Source organism: Lepeophtheirus salmonis, chromosome 13 (assembly GCF_016086655.4).
Source record: "Lepeophtheirus salmonis chromosome 13, UVic_Lsal_1.4, whole genome shotgun sequence".
NCBI lineage: Eukaryota > Metazoa > Arthropoda > Copepoda > Siphonostomatoida > Caligidae > Lepeophtheirus > Lepeophtheirus salmonis.
In genome coordinates, this window is record NC_052143.2 from 7,634,066 (window position 1) to 7,655,678 (window position 21,613).

Below are 21,613 nucleotides of genomic sequence, written 5' to 3' on the forward strand. Positions count from 1 at the left end.
GTATATGTATTATGTATATAAACTTCTTGAGGGGTGATTGAATTATTTATTATTTTATGTAAAGACAGAGGAAGGGTTGGATGTACATAGATATTCTATGGTTTCGAATCAACTCTGTGTAAAGTTCAAATACGCATTTATGAAATAAGTAGATTTACATACTTCATCGTGTCTCTCACCCTTTCATTAAAAAGAAAAGGAAACCAGGACAAAAATTATAATTCAACTACAAACTACATATAAAGGAGCGTCCATAAGGGGTGCGATAGAGGGCCTACTGCCCCCCCCCAAAAAAAGAAGGAAATTTCTGTTTTTATTCGAAAGTTTAACACCTGAAAAAATTAATTTAAAAAAAAAGGAATTTTCTGTAAATATGGATTATTGAAATTTTTCTCGAAAAGATGTATTCTTCAAAAAATTTCTACAAAAATTTAATATTTGGATTTTTTATCCAAAATTTGCAATTTTATTTTTAAATTTTTTTATAAAAACTGAATTTTTCGTGAGCAGCCGTGGATTTTTAATTTTTTTTCCTAAAAATTTATTTTATGAGAATAGTTATGGATTTTGAAATTTATTTCCAAACAATTTAATATTTTAAATATAACTTTTTTCTTAACAGCAGTGGATTTATGAGAAACATTTCAAAAAATTAATTTTTTGAGAGTAGTGATGCATTTTTGAAATTTTTTCCCAAAAAAAATTAATATTTATTTCCAAAACATTTAATTTTTTTTGAATAACTGTGGATTTTTGAATTTTTTTAGGCAAAATTATTATTTGAATTATAAATTTTGAAATTTACTTTTTTTTTTTTTTTTTTTAAATCACTGCATTTTTAACATTTTTTCCTAAAAATTTAATATTTGAAATTTTCGTGAATAAGTGTGGATTTATAAATAAAAAAATAAAAATTTTAGTCCAAAAATATTCCAAATACCAAGCGTCTCTAAAATGTATTCCTGTTTTTATATATATTGTTTATCAAATGAATTTAAATAGAAAATGAGGAAATTACAATCTTTTGTATGTAAACTTCCACCCTTTTGTGACTCATTCTTCAGCGAATAATAAAAATGGCTTCCATTGAGAGGATTATAGTATCTGATTTATTTATGTCATAATAAACATAAAACAACTTCCATTGAGTCCCGTTCAATTAAATGCAATATTTATCTTCCAAACGTTATTTAATGACTGGTATTTAATGCAGTCATCAAATTTTATCACATTTTATTTTACAAAGAAGGTATTCTATTATAAGCCCCTATAATGAATAATGAAACAATCCTACATTGCACTTTCTTGAGCTTTAATTAAATCAGCATTAATTTCCACCATAAGTACATACATACATATGATAGGTGCCCTTTTGAAGGTTTGAAGCTATTGCAGTCTGTACGAGAAAAGATACTTCAACCTTAATTAATAAAAAAATCCTTTGATTTTTCAATTAAAAATTTTATATTTTTTCTTTCTTTAATAATGGACATAATAAAATAGTAAGAGCTATTAAATGCTTTTATTATTGATAGAGATTTAAAAAGTGCTTTAAAAACATATCAAATCTCTCTTTTATTTTTTTGGAACTGGAATCCATGGAATGAGGTTTAGAGATGGATGATTTAATGAGGTGTTTTGGGGAGAGGGGAGGCTTCTAGCCTCTTATTTGCTGTATCCAATTAATTATAATTAACATGGGACAAGTCTATTATGTAGACAATATTCAAGGGCGTCCGCAGGATTATATATATACATTAATTTCATTTTTTTAGATGGGGAGATGTGTTTGGATTTGGATTTTTTTTTTTGAAAAAAAAACTTATTATATAATTACAATTTCTTTGAAAAATTAAACTTTTCTGATAAAAAAATGAGAATAAATAAGATTTGGGAAGTCATTTCAAATATTAAACATTTCGGGAAAAAAATTCCAAAATTCTAGAGCTGTTCACAAAAAATGATATTTTTGAGAAAAAAAATCCAAAATTAAATTTAAATTATAATATGTTTTGACAAAAGAGCCACTTTGAGTTGGAACCCCATTTTCATTAATTTTCAGACCACTACTACAGAGGTGTGAGCTGGTATATTGTCGTGATGGATAATGATTTTTTGTAGGCCAATAGTGGGAGTTTCTCTTGAAGCTCTGATTTCAAAAGGTCCAATAGCAATGAATAATATGCACCTTCAAACGAATATCAAACAGAAAGAAATAGACCGATCTGGCTTAAAATTGTTGTGTATCCTTCCCGGGGATGCTACTAACTAAACATAACATCGATAAGTGTGAGTAGATCCATCTCTTAGACTTTTACGGACTTTTTAAACAGCCCTAGTATTGTACTCTATTATGTACGCTATAAAACAGAATAACACCGCATTGTCAAGAACCTTCAATGAAGGAAAACCAGTGAAAAACGGAATCCATATTGACTTTATGATGTCATAAGGGTTTTCAAAATCTTACGTATATATGTATGTTTTCATTCCGGCCATAATATAGTACCTATAACTAAATAATAAAAAAATACGTTACACTTTCACGACTTTTTATTTCTTTTAATGTCTGAACAATAATAATTATTATTTGATCTAACTTAAGTGCGTCGTATGTTGTATTTAGGTATATATATATAAATAGATGGTTGAGTATAAAGGGATTGTTGAATCCCTTCAACGACCATTATATTATTTAGCCATAAAAACTTTTCAAATATTGTCAAATGTCCACTCTTTTTACTTTTGAAATAAAATTATATGTATATATATATATACACTATAAAAGACGAGAAAAGCATAATAAGGTGCAATAAAAAAGTAGGTCAATTTAAAAAGGTGACTTGAGTCTTTTTTTTTAATTCTTTACTCTGCGAGTAAAGAATAAATAAATCTTATAAAAATATGGGAAAAATTACTTGTTTGAAATCGGAAGAAGATTCTTTTATATATATATTTATTGTTTTTTTCTTCCTTACTTACTTATAATGGGAGAGGCAGGCAAAGTTATTAATATATACATGGGCATATACTTATAGGTACTATAATAATCAAAGATTGTCAAATCAAAACCCACAATTATAAGCAAAAAAAGAGGCTTATACCTATGCATACTCCCAACATTTTGTTTCTTAAGCAGCAAATGAAAATGTAAATTTTTGTTAATTATAAGATGGAATATAATTACAGCTCTGAGTACGAGTTACGATTGTGTATGATAATATATTTAGAAGGAAGGAATGGAGAATATATGTCTATATGTTTATAAATAGGTTTCGTGATTTTCTTATGGACAAAAAGTTTCGTGATTGTTTCAATATTTTTATTATTTTTTTTTCTTCTAATCCTCTTCAACGGGTTGACTTGCAAGCCATTGCTCATGATACGTGGAGTTTGTACAGATTGTAGTTCCAATCATGGTTGACCGTATCCAGTCCAGAATATCGGAATCAATTCTGCTAAAGCCCATGATGGAGCAGTCCCTTTTTGTCCAAAAGGATGCGAGGCCGGCAATGAAATACCAGTCCTGGTTTTCTTCTTGAAGAACGAGTGCACCTATGAATAATTATAAATGTGAGTATGTACCCATAAGTATATATCTATGTATGTATTTTGAATGGGACTAATTATTGTATACATCCATATGTATACAAGAGTGAACATAACAAAACAAAATAAGTACGTACTCTGAAACATACATTACTAATTGTATTATATTAATAATGATATTCTTGAGTAACATATTTTTATTGTTATTACAACTAGGTATCTTAGAAGCACACCCTATTATTAGGTATTGTGTTATTTTCTTCTCTTGTTCCTTTTGTTAATTACTCCTCAACATAGAACAAGGTAAAATAAAAATAAAGAAAGAGTATGGCTCAAGTGTCGATCGGCCTCCGGCCTTCGGTTTATCATAACTCAAAAGAATCTTTTCTATTAATGAAACTTACTTCCTTGATCTCCACGACAACGGCTATCTTTGACACAGATGTTCCTATCACTCCAATCATAGTTTTTTAGAAGTGGACAGCCATTGGATATCCGAACCTTTTCCTTTTGGAGATGGACGATTTCTTTATTTCCTTCTCGAGCATTGATTGTCGCAAATCCCGCAACAAATCCATAGCTCCCTACATAATAACTATTGGAGCTGGATGGCAAACAAACGGGGTAGACATAGTTGGAAAACGTAGCCTTGGAGGAAAGCTTAATGATTGCAAAATCGTAGTCACGCGTCGTATGGTTAAATTCAGGATAGAAATAGAAATCCATGATCCAAAACCACTGAGATTCTTCGATTTTGTTGTCCTCCACATTATGCTCACCTAAAACGACTTTAAGGAGATACTCCCGCTCCGAAATGGATTGATTTCGTATGATTTCTAAACATGTGCCAGTAGTGATGACATAGCGATTCGAGAGGAGTGCTCCGCCGCAAATGATTCGTTGCGTGAGTGTTTGAAGAATTCCGACCTGAAATGAGTACATATTACAATTTTAGTTACAATATATAAGAAGAAATTATTTTCTTACATGCCATGGGAATTCGTTCCAGCTTGCCAGTTTTGAATTGAGCTCTTTTTCATCCGGGTTGGATCTTCTTTTACCGCATGTACAATTTCCAACTTGGTAGAAAATGGGAGAAAAACAAGAAAAATATTCATCAGAATTTTAAAAATGTATTTGATAAAAAACTAAGTTTCTGTTGATTAAGTCATTGGCTTTTGTTACCTTTTTTGTAAAATATATATATTTTTTTATGTAAGAAGATAAATAATAATAGACTTATTATTTATTTATTTTTACTATGCACAGGTATTTCTTTCCTAAATATTATTGCTTTGCAATTTACTAACAATTAATCATAAAATGATTTATACAAAAATACGCCCCAATCTATCTTTATAGGCATAAGTATGTTTGTAGATGTAAACCAATACAATGGTTTTAAAGCACGTTCTTCCATAGGTTAAATATTGTATGTAGTTGCTACCGTGATCAGTGATGGTAATCGGTAGCAATTGGCCATGTTTTAAAAAAGAGAGCGAAAATCATTATGGTAACCCTTACAATTTAAAGAATAATTTAGAAGAGAGCTCCTTAGCTGTCATGGCGTTTGATTAGATCATATACAAGCAGCACTGGCGAGGGAGGAAATAAAAAAGGATAAAGGTACGACTTACTCCGATGTCGATCATCAATTCTACTTTGAATCCAACAAGGACTTATTATTATTACTCCGCAACAACTCTCCAAGGTTATTCTCTGTCTTTTGTGAGCACACGCAAATGTTAATCCAGTTTTGAAAATAACGACCAAACCGTTATTATTTAATCATCCCTTTTATGTAAATATTGAAAGGTTAAGAAAACTTTTTTTTAGAATGTCCCAATGAGGAATGTTGTAGAACACATAAATAGCTGTCCATTTCCAAGAAAAACATTATCCTTGTCAACACCATGAGCACACAGTACGAGAAGAGGATTGAGATCGCAACATTCCTCTATGCAGGATTGTCCCAGAAGAGCAGGCGGGAAACCCTCCATGTCCGTCAACCGGCTGAAGTCGGCCTTCAAGAAAAAGTCGAATTTGTCAATTGCTACAATGGATAGGAAGAGGAACAAGCCCACATCAGCGGTGTGCAAGGGGTCTAAAAAAGGAGGTGGGAAAGTCTTTGTGACGTATTCCGTGGCTTCGTTTGAGGAGCGTGAAAAAAATATCTTGAACCACCTTAAGGGAATCTGTGGACTCATTATGATCTTTTTTGATGATATGACCTTTACTGTTGACCCTGTTTTCAACAGGCAGAATGATTGAGTAGTGACATTCGTTGATGTAGCAGAGGAGAACCAATATGTATCCACCACAAAAACCCTACTTCAGTGATGATTTTAGGGATGATTACATCTAATGAGAATGATGTAATTTTTCTGCTAAAAGCAAAGTAATTCAAAATTCGATACACCTAAGTTATCCTTTGGATCAAATCCATCGTTGGGAATTTTCTCTAGGCCACACCGTAAAGGAAACCCAAGGGGGGCTTGAGGCAACATGCTCTTCTAGACAAAGGAATTCTGACCACTGCAAAGCCCAAACCTCAACACCCTAGACTACCACCTAGATGAACATGGAGTACAAGGCCTGCAAGAGACGCCACAATAGCAACCGTGCACTGGGCCTCGATGAGCGCCGAGGACATCCAGAGGGTCTGTAGCAGATTCCGCCACTGCTTAAAGCTCACCATAAGTACTGAGGACGGATACATGGACTAAAACATGTTCTTTGGGTATCAATCAATAATTAATACTACATAAACTTGTTTCCTAATTCACTCAGTATCCTGCCACTTCAATACTTTTTGTGTTGAAATGAAAAAAAGATTAGATAAATAAATAACAGTTGGCCCGGTATATCAATGATGGCTTTTGTATAATAGAAAATGAAGTTCATTCCTGAGTAATTAACGAATATTGAGACTGGACTGAGACTGAACTAGGCGGCATTGCAGTCTTCAGTCCTAAATAAGAACAGAGACAAACTCCCATTTCCAGTTAGGAAATAGATCAATGATTATAATTAGACAGAATACTTTGGTACACCCTTTTAGACCCAGTAGGTGTACAGGTGATCTTAACTAATCTTCTGGAGCTGTAGAAAAATAGCCATCTCCCCGCCCCAACACCCCGGATCAGAATCCTTTGGGTGATGTATTATGGTTGCAAATTGAACAGCTTAGGAAAATAAATTTCACTCTTGAGTCTGTCATCTCCAATCCAAAAAAAAAAAAACAACGGATGAGCTAAAAATTCTACCGATTAGCTTCATTGATCCTGTCTAAATGTGAATTAAAACAAACACTTACCCACAACGGCATTCACATCAACTTTGTTAATGATGGAGTCAAATAGCATGATGCCCATTCCCGCTATGAATAACCCCGTAATGGAAATGGAGACTACAGAAACGATCTTTGTGTTCTTGTTATAGTACTCTGTAGAGAGTCGGGAATCCGTCATTTCGATTGGAGTGTAAATCTTGGCTTCCAAAATATGTTAAGGCACTGGAAAGAAGTGGGGGGGGGGATATGTGTTACTGAAGTCAAGTCTTCCTCGTGTCGTAATGCACCAAAATATGAAGGAACTGCTCCTGCATGAACGGTTCATTTCCTCTCTTTTTATGTTTCTCTCTTCCTAGTGGAGCTCCTTCCCTTTCTATTATAAGTAACTTTCACAAAACATGGGGCCTGGAAGAAGAAAAAGGAGTAGTCATTATTATTTTGATATTGAAAGAGTAGTTTTATTCATTAAAACTGGGTTGCGTACAAACATATAGATATTTACATCTCTAACAGGAGAATAAGTCGGGAAGAAGGATATATTATGATGATACTAGCAAAGGGTTACCCGGTGTTGAAGGAGGGGGCAAGAAATCACATTTACAATGCCCAATTATGGTTATTTATTCTTAATGGTTGGACCCCTTCTATCCCATAACATGATGAAAAATTGTAGTTATTGTATAAATTTAGTAAACGGCACGCAGTTTCAGTAAACAAACTACTTGCTTTTTACACAGTAGCTACACAAAAAAAAACATTTTTTCTTTCCAGTCTTAGTACAGAAGATGTCTTTGAGTGCGGTCGAGCATTATAATATAGAGCCTGTTGATAACATAAATATATGAAAAACATTGTCTATCTATATGAGAAGTCCATATTATATTTTTCTCAAAAAATTAAATGTCGAAATTTGCGAATAAAATTCCCCAAAAAGGGTTTTGCACTAATTTTGCAATAAAAGTAATTTATAATATACATTGACATTTTAACGAGGAACACAAACGTTCAAAAAAAATCGTATTTTCCAAATAATAATGTAGTAGAAAAAATAATCATAACCCTCGATACCTGATCCATTTTTACAAATATTGCAAAATTATCCAAAAATTACTACAATTTTATGTCTAAAATGCATCGTTTTGTGGTATTTCTTCTTAAAAATTGACGCATGATGAAAAAATGTGAAAAAATGCAAAAATTATTCAGAAAATGACAGATATCTCAATTAAATACCAATTTTGATGTATCAAATTTATATACAAACGAATTTTCATACAAATTTCCACAGACTTTAGTTTATCGTCGAATCCAATATTCCATTGGAAATCCATTTTTTACATCAAAAAAAAAAAAACTACAATTTTCACCGATTTCTTTTTTTTCCTCCCATAACTTTTTTGATTTTGAATAAATTTAGAAAACGTCTTTATTTGTATAGTTGTTTCTTTGAGCTCTAAAAAAACATTTTTTGTGTTTTGGGCATAGAATAGACCCCCTTTTATCATTCGACCCCCTCACGAAAATTGGTGCCCCATTTAAATTGACTAGGTTCACAAGAGGCATCCATGCAAAGTTCAGCCTCCGAGGCACAAAAGGTGTGGGCACTTATAAAGGATACAGTAACAAACTCTTTTAGGTATATACAGATTTAGAAAAAAAGGTAACACATATCATTCAGAGTGATAACTACGTGTCCGCCCAAACGATGCTTGAAGTCCCATGCAAAAAAATCTAAATCTAATTTATGTTTTATTGTAGTAAAACTACAGATTTTTTTACTATTGACTACAATCTAAATTATCATCCTTAACAAGTGTTTATTTTTCCCTGCATCAAAGCTGACCTATTGTTTCGAAAAATTGACATTTTGATTTGTATAATTTTGAAGGGCAAAAAATATTTTATTTGTCTATTTTGCCAAGATAAATAAGTCGAAAGCTAGATATAATAAAAATATTAAGAGACGGAAAAGTTATGTGCATTAATATCTATTCTCCACAAAATCACAATTTAGAGCCACTGTGCTCCAGACCTGTGACTACAGAGAATCGCAAATATATACAGTGTATTTTGTTATTGGCTGTCGATGTTTTTCCTTCTTTTCCCTAATCAGTGTTCTGAATGTTAAGTGGTCGAATTAGAATTAGTTTTTGTTAAGTTCTGAACACTTTTCAACAATTTCTTATTGAATAATAATTCCATAGTTTGTAAGGATTGGTTCAGAATTGGCTAATCACCAACGGATTTCTTGTCTTCCCCCCCCCCGTATGAAAGGTTGCGTGTTAATATAAAAGTAAAAAAGTCAGGAGTATAAAAATAGCATAAACGTTAAATAAATTGTCTTTTCTACAAAGCAGAAGATTATTTTTAATTTAGGGCTCTGTAAAAAAAAAAAGTCATTAAAATATTTTAATATATAAAAATGTCATCTCCTGATAATCAATCAGCCAGAAAAATTCTGGAATAAGAGCACATTTAGGGTTTATTTTCCCCGGAAAAATTATTTAAATACAGCCTGTAGGATCTCACGGCCCTGACCCATCCTAAAATTTGGCTGATTGTTATTGGCCACATTATACATATGTACTACCTATAATTCCATCTATTTCCCGTATTCTTATACCCATTAATAGAATTGCTCAAGTGTTTATTATAAGAAATATTACGAATAGTCCATTTCTTCGACACGGATTGTATTAGAATATCAAAATACATCTTTGTACTGGGTCTATGAATAGTAAGTATACTTTTGCAATTTTTTTGTAAAATTGAAGAAAAATGATCACTTTTTCTGATATTAAGGAAACAATCATATTGAAAATTCCTTCAAAAACATATATTTCAATCTCAATTCTTGAAAGGAGACGAATTTACTGCAACCCTGTCTATCTTCATTAATATTACTTGACAATGAGTCAAAATGATTAGTATAAGGATTTGATTGAACCATTCTTTAGTGTACATGTACATAACTAAGTATCTACTTACTTCAAGGATTTTTTTAGATACTCAATAACATGATTCCCCAAGTTTTTAATGCATTGAATTTGTTCCCTATCAAATTAATTTATATTTAGACATTTGAATTGGACTGTAATCCTGCTCTACCCAAAGTTTGATTCCGGGAAGTCTACATATATCTATGTAAATATTTGCCTTATCTATGAAACTTGACGCACATATATCTTGCAAATCAATTTCACAGATTAAAACGAATTTTTTATTAAATTAAATGTCTCCTTAATTATGGAGCGATACTGCGTGCATTTAGTCTCTACACATAATCCTTACACGCTAAGTTTCAATTTCATTTCAGAAATAGACATCATATCTATATATTTTCTTTGAATATTGGTACCTATTATTGTAGTTCGGTCTACCGGTGGTACCGAAATAACGACACTACACTAAACTTATATTGGAAATGATACTTGCAGTTCCACTGTGTTATAAGAAAAAGGACCCCGTTGTAGATATAACCTTCCTACATTTGGACTTGGAAAAAGTGAGTTAAAATTTAAGTGTGATGTTCCTAATTTAGTTTTTTATATTTTATTAATTGTCTAAATTTATTTTATAATTAACATTGATTACACAGGGGAACACTCATTTTGTGCAAATGAATTCAACCTGAATAAGGATCTTATCTTTGAAGGCAGAATCTAAAACTGATCAAAACTTTTCTCTCAGTCATCTGAATTTTTAAATATCTAGGATTATAATGATTCGGGATTATTATCATTTAGAGTGATTTTACTCTTAAAACCATCCCCAAATTACATAAAAGTAGGATTAATAAAAGTTATGTTAAAGTGTTTTTTATGATTAAAAAGTGATTTCATTGATTCTTTATCTTGTTTTGAACTCGATATATTTCCATTTTTAGGCTGAAAAATGATACAAAATGACATTCTTCTTTAGACCCTTATAACTTATTCATAATACAAATATTCAATGTACAGGGTGGACAAGGTAAATCTGGAATCACTTTAACGCCTAATTTATGAGACTTGTAAAAGAGATAAAAAGATAATTTTTATACATTTGAAAGCCACATTAAATTTAAAGTGATTATTCATAATGAAAGCCTTTGTTCTCGATCACGATCTGTATACGACACCTGAATGCCTTGCATGTCTCTGCTACCTCGTGCGGATCCATTATATTGACGATGGAGAGCTATATATAGTCTTTCCCTCCTCATGAAAGGCCTTAGTGACGTCATAAACTGTTGATTTTGGATATTTGAAGAAGGGAATTATCTCTTGTGCAGAGTGTCCCGCGTGGAGAGCTTCGATGATGGAAATTTTCCTGACTATTTCTATGCTTAAACGATGAGATACTCAAAAAATCTGTTATTAAATTCGACATAACAAAATATTAACAAAACTTAGAAACAAGTACAAATGTAAATTGTAGATATATTTGCCAATGTACCTCACTTTATTGTCTTTTCAAAAGTATGAGTAGAATTACTTTTGGTCCCCGTATTAAAAGCGTTATAAACATTTTCATCTTTATTGGTTGATCTACAAGGAATTATAATTAAAAGTGCACATCCATGGATTCATTGATAGTAGAGACTACCCTAAGAAAAGTGACCTTTATTAACATTTCATTTTTTTTTTGTTTCTTTTTATTGAAAATGCCAAAAATACATATAGGCACCTACATATTGTATACCTAAAGAGATGCTTGTCGATATTTTCAGATATCTCAGATTATTTGGAAGGCGGCTTTTAGCCTTTTACATTGATCGTACAAAATGATACAATTTGATGATTTTTATGTAATCATCAAATATGGGCTTAGTCTATATGAGTTATTTTTTACCACCTTCATTTTGTATCTACATACTTATATAAATAATTAATTCAATAAAATGTTTATGAATAGGTCAACTTTATTCACATGGAGACAAGTTTCTCCAAAAACAAAACAATAATAAAAGTAGAACTCTTGACCCTAGAACTCCTGATTTAAGACCTGAAATGAAGCACTTCCTCATCATGTTTTAAGATTATACATATATGAGTTCATAAATAATTATAAAATAACTTCGATATTTGGTTCCAGTCACAAGCAAATATTTATTTTTCCCACCAAAAGACACTTGCTAGAGAAGTGTTGAGAGGAAATGGGTTTAATAAAATTAATTTATCTAAAGGTTATATATATATATATATTTGCATATTATTGTAAAATTATTTGTATATAGATGTCAGACAAAAGGATTTTCATAGTAGGCCTATTTGAATGTGTTTTCCTTCATACCTAACTATATATTTGTAGATAATTAAGTGAAAGAAATAATTTCTTATTCAATCTTAGATAAAGATTTTGAATATATAAAGGTCATTTGAAAAGTATGTTCAAAATCTGAGTATTGGCACTAATGGCGAGGTTATGTTTAGTTAGTAGCCTCTCTTTCAAGAACACAAGCCAACATTGAGCCAGATTGGTATATTTTTTTCTGTTTGACATTCGTTTGAATCGAGGAACCGGCAGGAAAGATTATGTCGCCTATCTTTTGTATACGCTATGAACAATTGTCATTGACTATCTGGAAAAAGGTAAAACTATTACAGGTGCATATTATTCTTCGCTATTGGACTCTTTGTAATCCGAGCTGCAAGAAAAATCCCACAATTGCCCCACAAAAGAGTACTTTTCCATGACGACAATGTACCTACTAACAACTCTGCAGTTGTGGTTGCAAAATTAATGGATATAGGGTTCCAACTTGAGGTGACCACAACCTTAATAATCTCACTAACATCACTCTTCTGTCATCCATCATGGATTTTATCCATGATTTCTGGAGTAGTAATCTCCAGAAAGGGGCGTCCAGAACGTTCAGTATCACTTGTGTCCACAATGCCACTCTGAAAAATATGAAACCCCTTATAAACTGTTTTAATCGAAGGTACAGAACCTCATAATATTTTCTAAGGTTCTTATTAGTCTCTTCAGGCGTTTTGCTTTCATAAACTAATGTTTAATCTACACACGAAATTATTTTTCGTCCATACTTTGAAAATCACTCCACTTCCTCGATTCAAACGAATGGCAAACAGAAAGAAAAATATACCGATCTGGCTGAAAGTTACTAGGGGTTCTTCCAAAAGATGTTAATAACTAAAAATAACCTCGATATGGACCAGTACTGCCATCTTCCGGACTTTGAACGTATTTTTCAAACGACCCTCGTAATTATTAATATTGTGGACAATCTTTTTTAACAAAATGGAGATATTTGAAGGATATTCAATCATTTACATACATAAATTAAAAGCTGGTCCCGGGCCTATTCATATTTTTGGAGTTCGATAATTATTATTGGGAGAGAAAAAAATTAAGAGCCCTTAATATGGTAAATTTACTATAAATTTACTCTCAACATAAAGTGTAGTGCTTTATATTTTAGACAAATGATGTGTCTACTCATACTTTATATTGTAGAAAATTGCTGAAATCTCGGCCAACATATATTTTTTAAAACAAGAGTATGTTGGTGACCTGTTTCTGCTCATATTAATCAGTAGATGTAGCCCTTGGCACTGCCCAGTGTTTTTTGGAGTAGAAGAAGATACAAATTATCCTTTAATAATATAGAAGATAACTAGTGAACAAATACATAGTGTTACTCTCGGTGTTTCATGAGCACACTCAATACTTAGATGTTATCTCCTTAAGAATAAGATAATAATAATAACATTTTGATTTAAAAAAAAGTATGATTTGATGAAACAGGGATTATTTTAGCTCATTGGTAAACTTCATCAAAAGTACTGTACTTTTTCTTCTTCTTTTTTAGTATAAGTTAAACTAAATTTTATACAGTGCTCCCTGTATATTATACCTCATTTTTGCTCTTTATACTGTATTAGTATATGATATATATCAGGAAGCACTACATAAAATGCACCCTGTATATACGTTTGATAATATACGTAAAATACCTCCGAGATTTCATTAAAATGTCGCTATTTCCTAGATCAAAAATTACTTGTATACAAACATCCAAACATATGTAGAGTAATATTACTAATATGTCAAGATGCCATTTTTGTAATGGAAAAACTATTTTTCTAATTTAAAAATATATAAAAAGTCATTCCATGTGCTTTTTCTTCTTTGTCATTATTCAATAGATATTTGCGGTTTTACCTTCCCTCTGAAATAAGCATTATTGCCTATCTTTGGTGCAAATTGTTTTAAAAATGCAATATGCTATAATAAATATATATATGAATTAAAATATCATTATTCTTATAGCAGTAATGCAAGAAAAAAATAGGAAATTTCACCAAAAGATAATCATATTATACATAGGTATATAGATCAAACTTGTTGTTACACACAACGAAAGAAATTTGAACCTTTCCTTTGAATTTCAACTCAAATTTAAATATGTGCTTTGAAAAAATGGTTATTTTTTAAGGATAACCTTTTTTATTCATGAAAGAAGTATAAAAATTATAACTAATGAATTTCGGTACATGTTATAAAATAAAGAAGGTATAAAGGAAGTTTTCTTGTAATTGAAGAAATCCATTTATACCACAAAATTATTCTTGTGACACCAACAGATATAAGTTTAAACATATTTAATAGTCCATTGAACCACAAAAACAAAAACAATCACTCCTCCTGGCGATATAAATGGTTTATAGTCATATAGGTAATCCCCACCATTTATATTAAACGAAGATTTTAAAAAAATATGCAAGAATGAATTTTCATGAGATTCATAAACGATTCTTGTCAGAAATCATATGTATTTGCAATGTAAGGTAGACGGGTGAATAATGTACTTCTTATAATGCAGTGAGTCATTTTTTGTTTTTGCTGTGAATTATATCATTTAAATTATTGATTTTTAATTGATGTAATCTGATCAAAATTCACTCTGTAAGGATAAATTTGAGATATAGTAACGCTCGTTAGAAGGTGACAGTGAAACCAAGTGTTGCAATTTAATTTGCATTATTTTTTAACTATATATATATATTTCACTTCACATGAAGCATATTTATTAGTGATACCAGAACTCTGAAGAGTTTTAAGAAAATGAATTTCTTGGATCAGTAATATTGATTAGCGATCTATATTATAAATATTATTAATTTTCATTTACAATAATAAATTTAAATTTATTAGTTCAACAGCATGTTATTAACTTACTAATTTCAATCACTACGGAAAATATCTTAGTCCAACTATTTCCAACATAATTAGCATACACTATGATGAGCCTCACAAATTTCTGAACATTGTCAAAGTACAACCCCAGGCGGAATCTTTATATACATAAAGTATTAATTCGACGCCGAAATGCATCTATTTTTAGTTAATCTAACTATTTATTTATCAAAGAAATATAATTTAGTCTTTATTACTTTATTGTCTTTTGCAAACTTAGCTTTCGAAATTATTGCAACTAGTGATGAAAATCGGACTTCATTTTTAGTCCACCACTATTTTGGAGTTGGCTATCTAAAAAGTAAATTTTCTTATCCTCAACTGTTGTCATTATAATTGAATTCCCGAAGAGTGAACCTCCTTTTCTACTACATTCAGTTATATTCAAAACCTGATTAAACGTGTGTATGTGCCATAAAAAAAAAGAGAGTAACTCTAAGAACTTGTTGCGGAGTAGTATAATAAGTCTTTGTTAGTGGAATGAGTGATGGACCTCAGAGTGATTCTAGCCCATATTCTTTTCCCACCCTCCTCACAAATGGTTGTAACTAATCTAATAAAGCACCAAAACAGCTAAACTCCTCTTCTCTAAAACATTCTTTAATTGTCAGGGTTACCTTGTTAATTGTCATTTTTTAACAAGCCACTAAAACACCCGATTTTCATCACTAGTCGCAACCACCTCTGAGTAAGATGATAGTTGCTACATTTGATAAATCATACTCATTTGCAATTTACGGACAAACTGTTGACCAGAATAACTTTTAAATATATTTAAAAAATAGCAATCATATGAAGGAATGTTTTGCTAAAATTTAGTTATCCTACATTAAACCAGCTCGGAGTAGTTGAGCGTAAAATCAAAACTAATGCAACTCGGTCTCTCTGTACATCCTACGACACATACTCTCAAATAATCGCAAACTATGAGAAAACTGCAATTCTATTTATGCAGGAAGAGTCTTAATATACATAATATGTACATATTATTTAAACAGATATATTATGTATGTATGTAACAGCTGCCCAAATGATAGAAGGAAGAAAAATGCCCACATGGAAGGTCTAATCAATATCATTAAATACATATTAGGGGGCTTAAATATAGAAACAAATCTACAAAAAATAACAAAGATGAATAATAATACATTATAATACTTATATTTGGCTATTGAAAAATAAATTTTAACAAAATCTATTTTGCAATTTGTACTACTAAATATATCCATTTATTTGAATTATTTTGATCTACATCAGTGGCTCTTTCTCTCTCACTCAGTCAAACGTGTCCATTTATATGTTTATAATATATTTGTTAGTCAGCTAATGATATAAGCATTGGTATACATACATACAACAAAAGGCTTTCCGCCCCTATTTTCCATTTTGGAGGTAGCTATTAGATTAAAATTTATTATACAATACAAATAAATGAAAGAGAAAAAACAAATCCGCAGAGTGACATAATTAAATAACAAGTTGGGCTTTGATATTTTATCCATTTTGATTGGTTACAAAATGACAACTATAAGTAGAGGCAATGGGACTATATACTTCTATTATAGATTTTGTGCTTCATTTTAGACGAATAATGAGTTTCTATGTTCAATTAATATTGCAAAATTGTTATTAATGAAATAAAAACTCCATTTTCACTTTATTTACGCGTGTAAATTGTAAGCCCCTTGAACACGTATTTAAGCTTATCTTGATGAAACTTCGCGACGCAACACCTCTTTTTACTTGGTATTGTAAGCAACCTCCATACTTTTTCGTAAATAATACAATGCATACAAATCACAATACCATTATTTGTGCACCGGTACCAAAATTAGTATTTGTATTTCGATAAAAAAGTCGTTAAGGGCAGGTCACATAATTTTTTGTGTGTGATGGTTGGTGAGAGTTAGACCATAAATTTGATGACGTTATGCATGACCATTTTCTTGTTCATAAATGAGGGGGGTGTTACATCATCGGTGGGTAATTTTTCTTAGAGCATAGTGGAGCCACAAGGATCGATTCTAATATTAACTTACTATAATACCGTTTTAAATTCGTTAGTACCCCGGTACCACGCTTGTACCGATATATCAAACAACACACCTATGAATTTAAAATTAGTTCCGGTATAACCTAATAGTGTAAATTCTCATCAGGGTTGCCACTTAGAATTTTTTTAATATCTCCTACCACTCCCCTATTCACGTTTGGTTATTAATGCTATAGGAGGCTACCAGTCCAAACATGTTTCATCATTCTTTCTAATATATTGTTTAGCCTCAGTTAAAATCAAACGAAACAACAACGAGTTCGGAACAAGTTGAAAACAACTCAACGTGTAGTTGGTGTAGTATCAGTCCTTATTTAGAACTAAAGACTGCAGTTCCGCCCGGTTCAGTCATGCATAGGAGTTCTAAAAACTTATAAAATTCTGCCCTGGATGGCATAAATCAACTTTATTTTTTTAATCATTTCTATTACTGACAATCCAAACGACCGACAGTCTTAAGGGTGGTTCCTAATAATGGACTTGACAGCGGACAGAATAAAAAAGGACGGACCCAAAACTACGTGATGTAACCTCTTGACACATTAGATAAACAAAATTTGAAAATATTACAAAAGATATCAATTACATTATGCAACAATATGAAGGTATTGGAGCACCCACAGGCTGAAACTCAAATGTATTATTGTTATTTAAGCCATAGAATACGAAAACACATTAAAACTTTCAATCGTGACAGGTTCGGCCTTTAAAGTCTTTTTTTTTTCAAATCAAGTTTTTAGTGCCATCTTTCGACATGAAATAACTATATATATATATAAATGAAAATCAAGCTGAATAAAAAATTGATAAAAATATTTCACCATTTGATGAATGAATTTTGTATGACTTTATCTTGATTACAATTAATAAAAAATGTATATAACCACCCAAAAATTGAGTAAAATGAAAGACAATTCGTAGAAGCAAATATCTTTTTTTTTCTTTTTTAGTGAAGTGCTTTATATCACAGCTGAAGTTAAACAATAGATCTTATATTTTATTTTTTTAAAGTGCCTTTAAAAAAGGTCGATTCTGATTGACTTTTGGTCAATTTAGTTTTTAATATTTATAAAGAAATTTTATGATCTACTCGAGTTAGGCTGCGTTGAATATAGATTAAAATAATATTCCGGGGAGGGGGGGGATTGATTTGCATATGAGTTTATAACTAACTATATAATCAATAATTGAGATATAATGCTATTAATTTTTTTTTAGATATTTCATATTCAAAATATTTTATTAGTATTTATCCACTTGTTAATTACATAGTTAGTTTTTAACTCATAAGTGATTCGATTTTCCCCGGAATATTATGGTATCAATATTCAACGTAACCTAACCAGCTTCTTTTGTTAAATTTTCAACTCCTTCATTTTACTCAATTTTTTGGTGGTTATATACATTTTTTCCCGAACAATTATTATTACTGTTAGATAACCTGTCAAGTATTTCCTTGAGTTATTCACTTCAAAGAAAGATTAACAACCTCACTTCAGAGACCACTAATTCCTATACCATTCTACGTCTTGTGAATATAAAAGTTGAATCGATAATTCCTATCAATTTGAGAGTTTGTATTTTAAAAAAAACTAGTCTTTCTTTATATGCCTTGGTTTACGAGTACTTCAGTGACAGATTATGCATGTAGGTTTTACTTAAATAATACTTTTGCCAAAGTTAAAGATTAATTAAAAATGACGGATTTGTTTTGAAAGTGAAATTATTTTCTTCCGTTCCGGTCAAAATATATCATTTTTTGAAGATTCACCCCGTCCCCCATCTAACTGGCATAACTAATACAACATTAATAGGTGGCTATTCGAAGAAAGTACTGAAGCAAATTCGGGTTTTGAAACTTGTTAAAAATGAATTATGAAAAAGGTGTCAAATAGCCCCTTCCCTTCTTATATAAATGTATGCTGCGGTACTCAGTTTTGAGACTGAACCAGACTAATCTGCAGTATCTTTCTGAATAGGACTTCACTTTTAATAACTTATTAACGTTTTTGAACATTGAACGCGGATTACGTTTGTACCAACAGAGTAATTCTTGCGTATGTCTTTCTTTATTTCCTTCTCTCCCTCTTGTCTAGGCACAGCTCCTTGTAATTGATCTAATAAAACGTCATAACAGTTAAGCTTCCAAAAATTTATTCAAATCGTCAAGGCTAATATGTTGGCTTTTACTAAATTTTTCCCAAAATCCTACTGATTAGCATTACTGAAGATGTGTACCGTTGGAAAAAAAAATGTATCAAAATTATTTACATCATAGTTTGTCTTGGGAAAGAGTTAAGACTATCAGTGCTTAATAAGAATAATTTATCTACTATAGCATTCATAATAAATCAGACTCAATCCTATTATTCAATTTTGAATGAACTCTTGAGTCTAATAGTGACATGTATTCAAAAGATTTATTTGCACCTATGAATAACTATAGTAAATTAAATTGATGATGACGTATTATGAAAAAATTATAATTATATAAGTAACTGTGAGTTCATGTAGTTTTTTATGATAATTACCTTAACATAATCTCCTTTTTTCAAAAGGTTGTAAAGTTTTATAAATAAGAAAAGTTATTTATTTATTTCATATCTATTGAACACATTTTTTTTACTTACTCGTCTTTATAATCAATTATTGCAATATATTTACTTTTAATAAAATGACATATTTTTGTATAAATAATGGTGGAATATGACTAATGAGTGGCTTTTAATAAAGTAATATCCCTACTTCTCTCTCTCGCTCTCAAAGTACTCGGTAATACTAAAAGAGAATAATAAGAACTAGTCGTAAATAATTAATAAATAATAAAATCCAGCTCTTAAAGCCTTCGCTCCAAAATAGTATTTTTTAAATTTATCATTACCATCATTGCAACATCAACTAATATACATTAGTATAAACATTACACAAACGAATTTATATTTATCCTCTTCCTCCGACGTAAGAAAAACGAAGGAGGTAAAAGAAAAGAAAAGGAGGGAGAGTTGATGAGCGGCCGCTCATAAACATAAGAATAAAAAAAGCCTATCATTTTAAAAACCAAAAATTGGTGTAAAGTAGAAAAACCTATTTACACAAAACACTTTTATAATATATATTTTTCCCCATCATCCATCCATCCTTTCCTATACACATTCGATCTTCCATTCTTCCGATCCCAGCCGGGCTCCCCTATCTGTGAATTATCCGAGGATACGGATCGATCGCTCCATATATTTCTCGAAACCACCTGGTATCCCCTTCCCTTCGGACCACTTCACCTAGAGAATTGAGAGGATGATTACAACCAAACTTTCAATTATTCTGCAGTTTGTATTCTGGCTTGACGTCGTTGTGAGCCAATTTAGGACGTCTAGTTTCACACCCCGTACTCTGCAAGAATGTTCCTTTCGAAAGCCTTACTAATATCTTGAATCCTTAAGGCACTTGTAGAACATGTGCCTGCTTGTCTCGGGTTCTAATCCACAGAAGGAGAAACCTTCGCACCTAAATAGTTAAAAATATACTACTTAAAACGACCGTTATATTTTAAATTCTCTATATTTAAAATCACCTAGGCCAGACATTCTTAATAATTTGTCTGTCGTTCGATTGAAATATATTTTCTATAAAATATTCGTTACAACAGAGTCTGCTTTTAAGTGAGTCATTGTTGTGGGGGGTTGGGGGTTGGGGAGGGTATGGGCATAGCCACAAGCAAATTTTCTTTCTCAATTTCAATTTTCCTTTCCACAATTTCCTCACAGGTTCAATTCTACTACATTCGTAGAACAAAAGCTAGGAGGATTCAATATGATTTTTAATAGAAAGAGCAAAATTTATGAGCTTCATTTTCTCTAGTAGATCTTGAAGATTGTAGAGTTTGCAAGGCGATATCTCAACCATTTTTCCTGGGAGTTGGTGAATGGATTCCTGAAGACGGATTTCCATTCCAACTTTCTGATGTCTGAGTTAGAACGACCCCCATTCTGGAGATGTTTGGAGACGAAGAGGCCCTGAGGGTTAACAATCTGGTGTTTCTCTATCTCTCTCCTGATCAGTCGCATCTTAATCTCTATCTCTCTCCTGATCAGTCGCATCTTAAGAGCCTCTAAAGCAATATAGAAAATGGATATGTAGACCCATGTGTGCTTTTGCCTTTTCCATCTACCTCCTCACCAAGATTTGGTTTGCTGTGAGAAAATTTTCTGAATGAAAACCCCAAAACGATAGAACACATTTAAAGTTTTGTTTTTCACAGTTTTAAAAATCCTATTAAATAGGTGAAGTTCCGTATTGTCCTTACTCTCAACAAATCGAAATAAATCCGGTTTCAATAACTTGATTTGAACAAATCGCACCTGTTTATAATACTTGCATGACAATCTCATGTCTTTTTTTTTCTTAATTATACGTGGAATTATTTACGTTAACATAATTTTACAAATATCATCGTAATAAAATGAATCAAAAAATCGTTGGAGCATTAATTGCACCAATAACACATTAGGAGCTAA

At 31.3% G+C, this 21,613-nt stretch overlaps 1 protein-coding gene across 2 annotated transcripts in view; it reads right to left on the reverse strand.

Annotated features, from left to right (window-relative positions):
• Window positions 1-1,503: 1,503 nt before the first annotated feature.
• The window catches only part of LOC121128129 (chymotrypsin-like protease CTRL-1), a 52,094-nt gene continuing 31,984 nt past the window's right edge, over window positions 1,504-21,613 (reverse strand). Inside the window, exons 2-5 of one of the 2 annotated variants that reach the window (XM_040723701.2) lie at window positions 6,866-7,246; window positions 4,537-4,628; window positions 3,954-4,476; window positions 1,504-3,555 (exon numbers count right to left, since the gene is read on the reverse strand). In XM_040723701.2, the coding sequence (XP_040579635.1) occupies window positions 3,341-3,555; window positions 3,954-4,476; window positions 4,537-4,628; window positions 6,866-7,019 (984 nt within the window). In that variant the 5' untranslated portion in view covers window positions 7,020-7,246 and the 3' untranslated portion in view covers window positions 1,504-3,340. Of the gene's footprint in view, window positions 3,556-3,953; window positions 4,477-4,536; window positions 4,629-6,865; window positions 7,247-21,613 lie in introns of those variants that run through there. The other variant, XR_011783220.1, reaches the window with a different exon arrangement.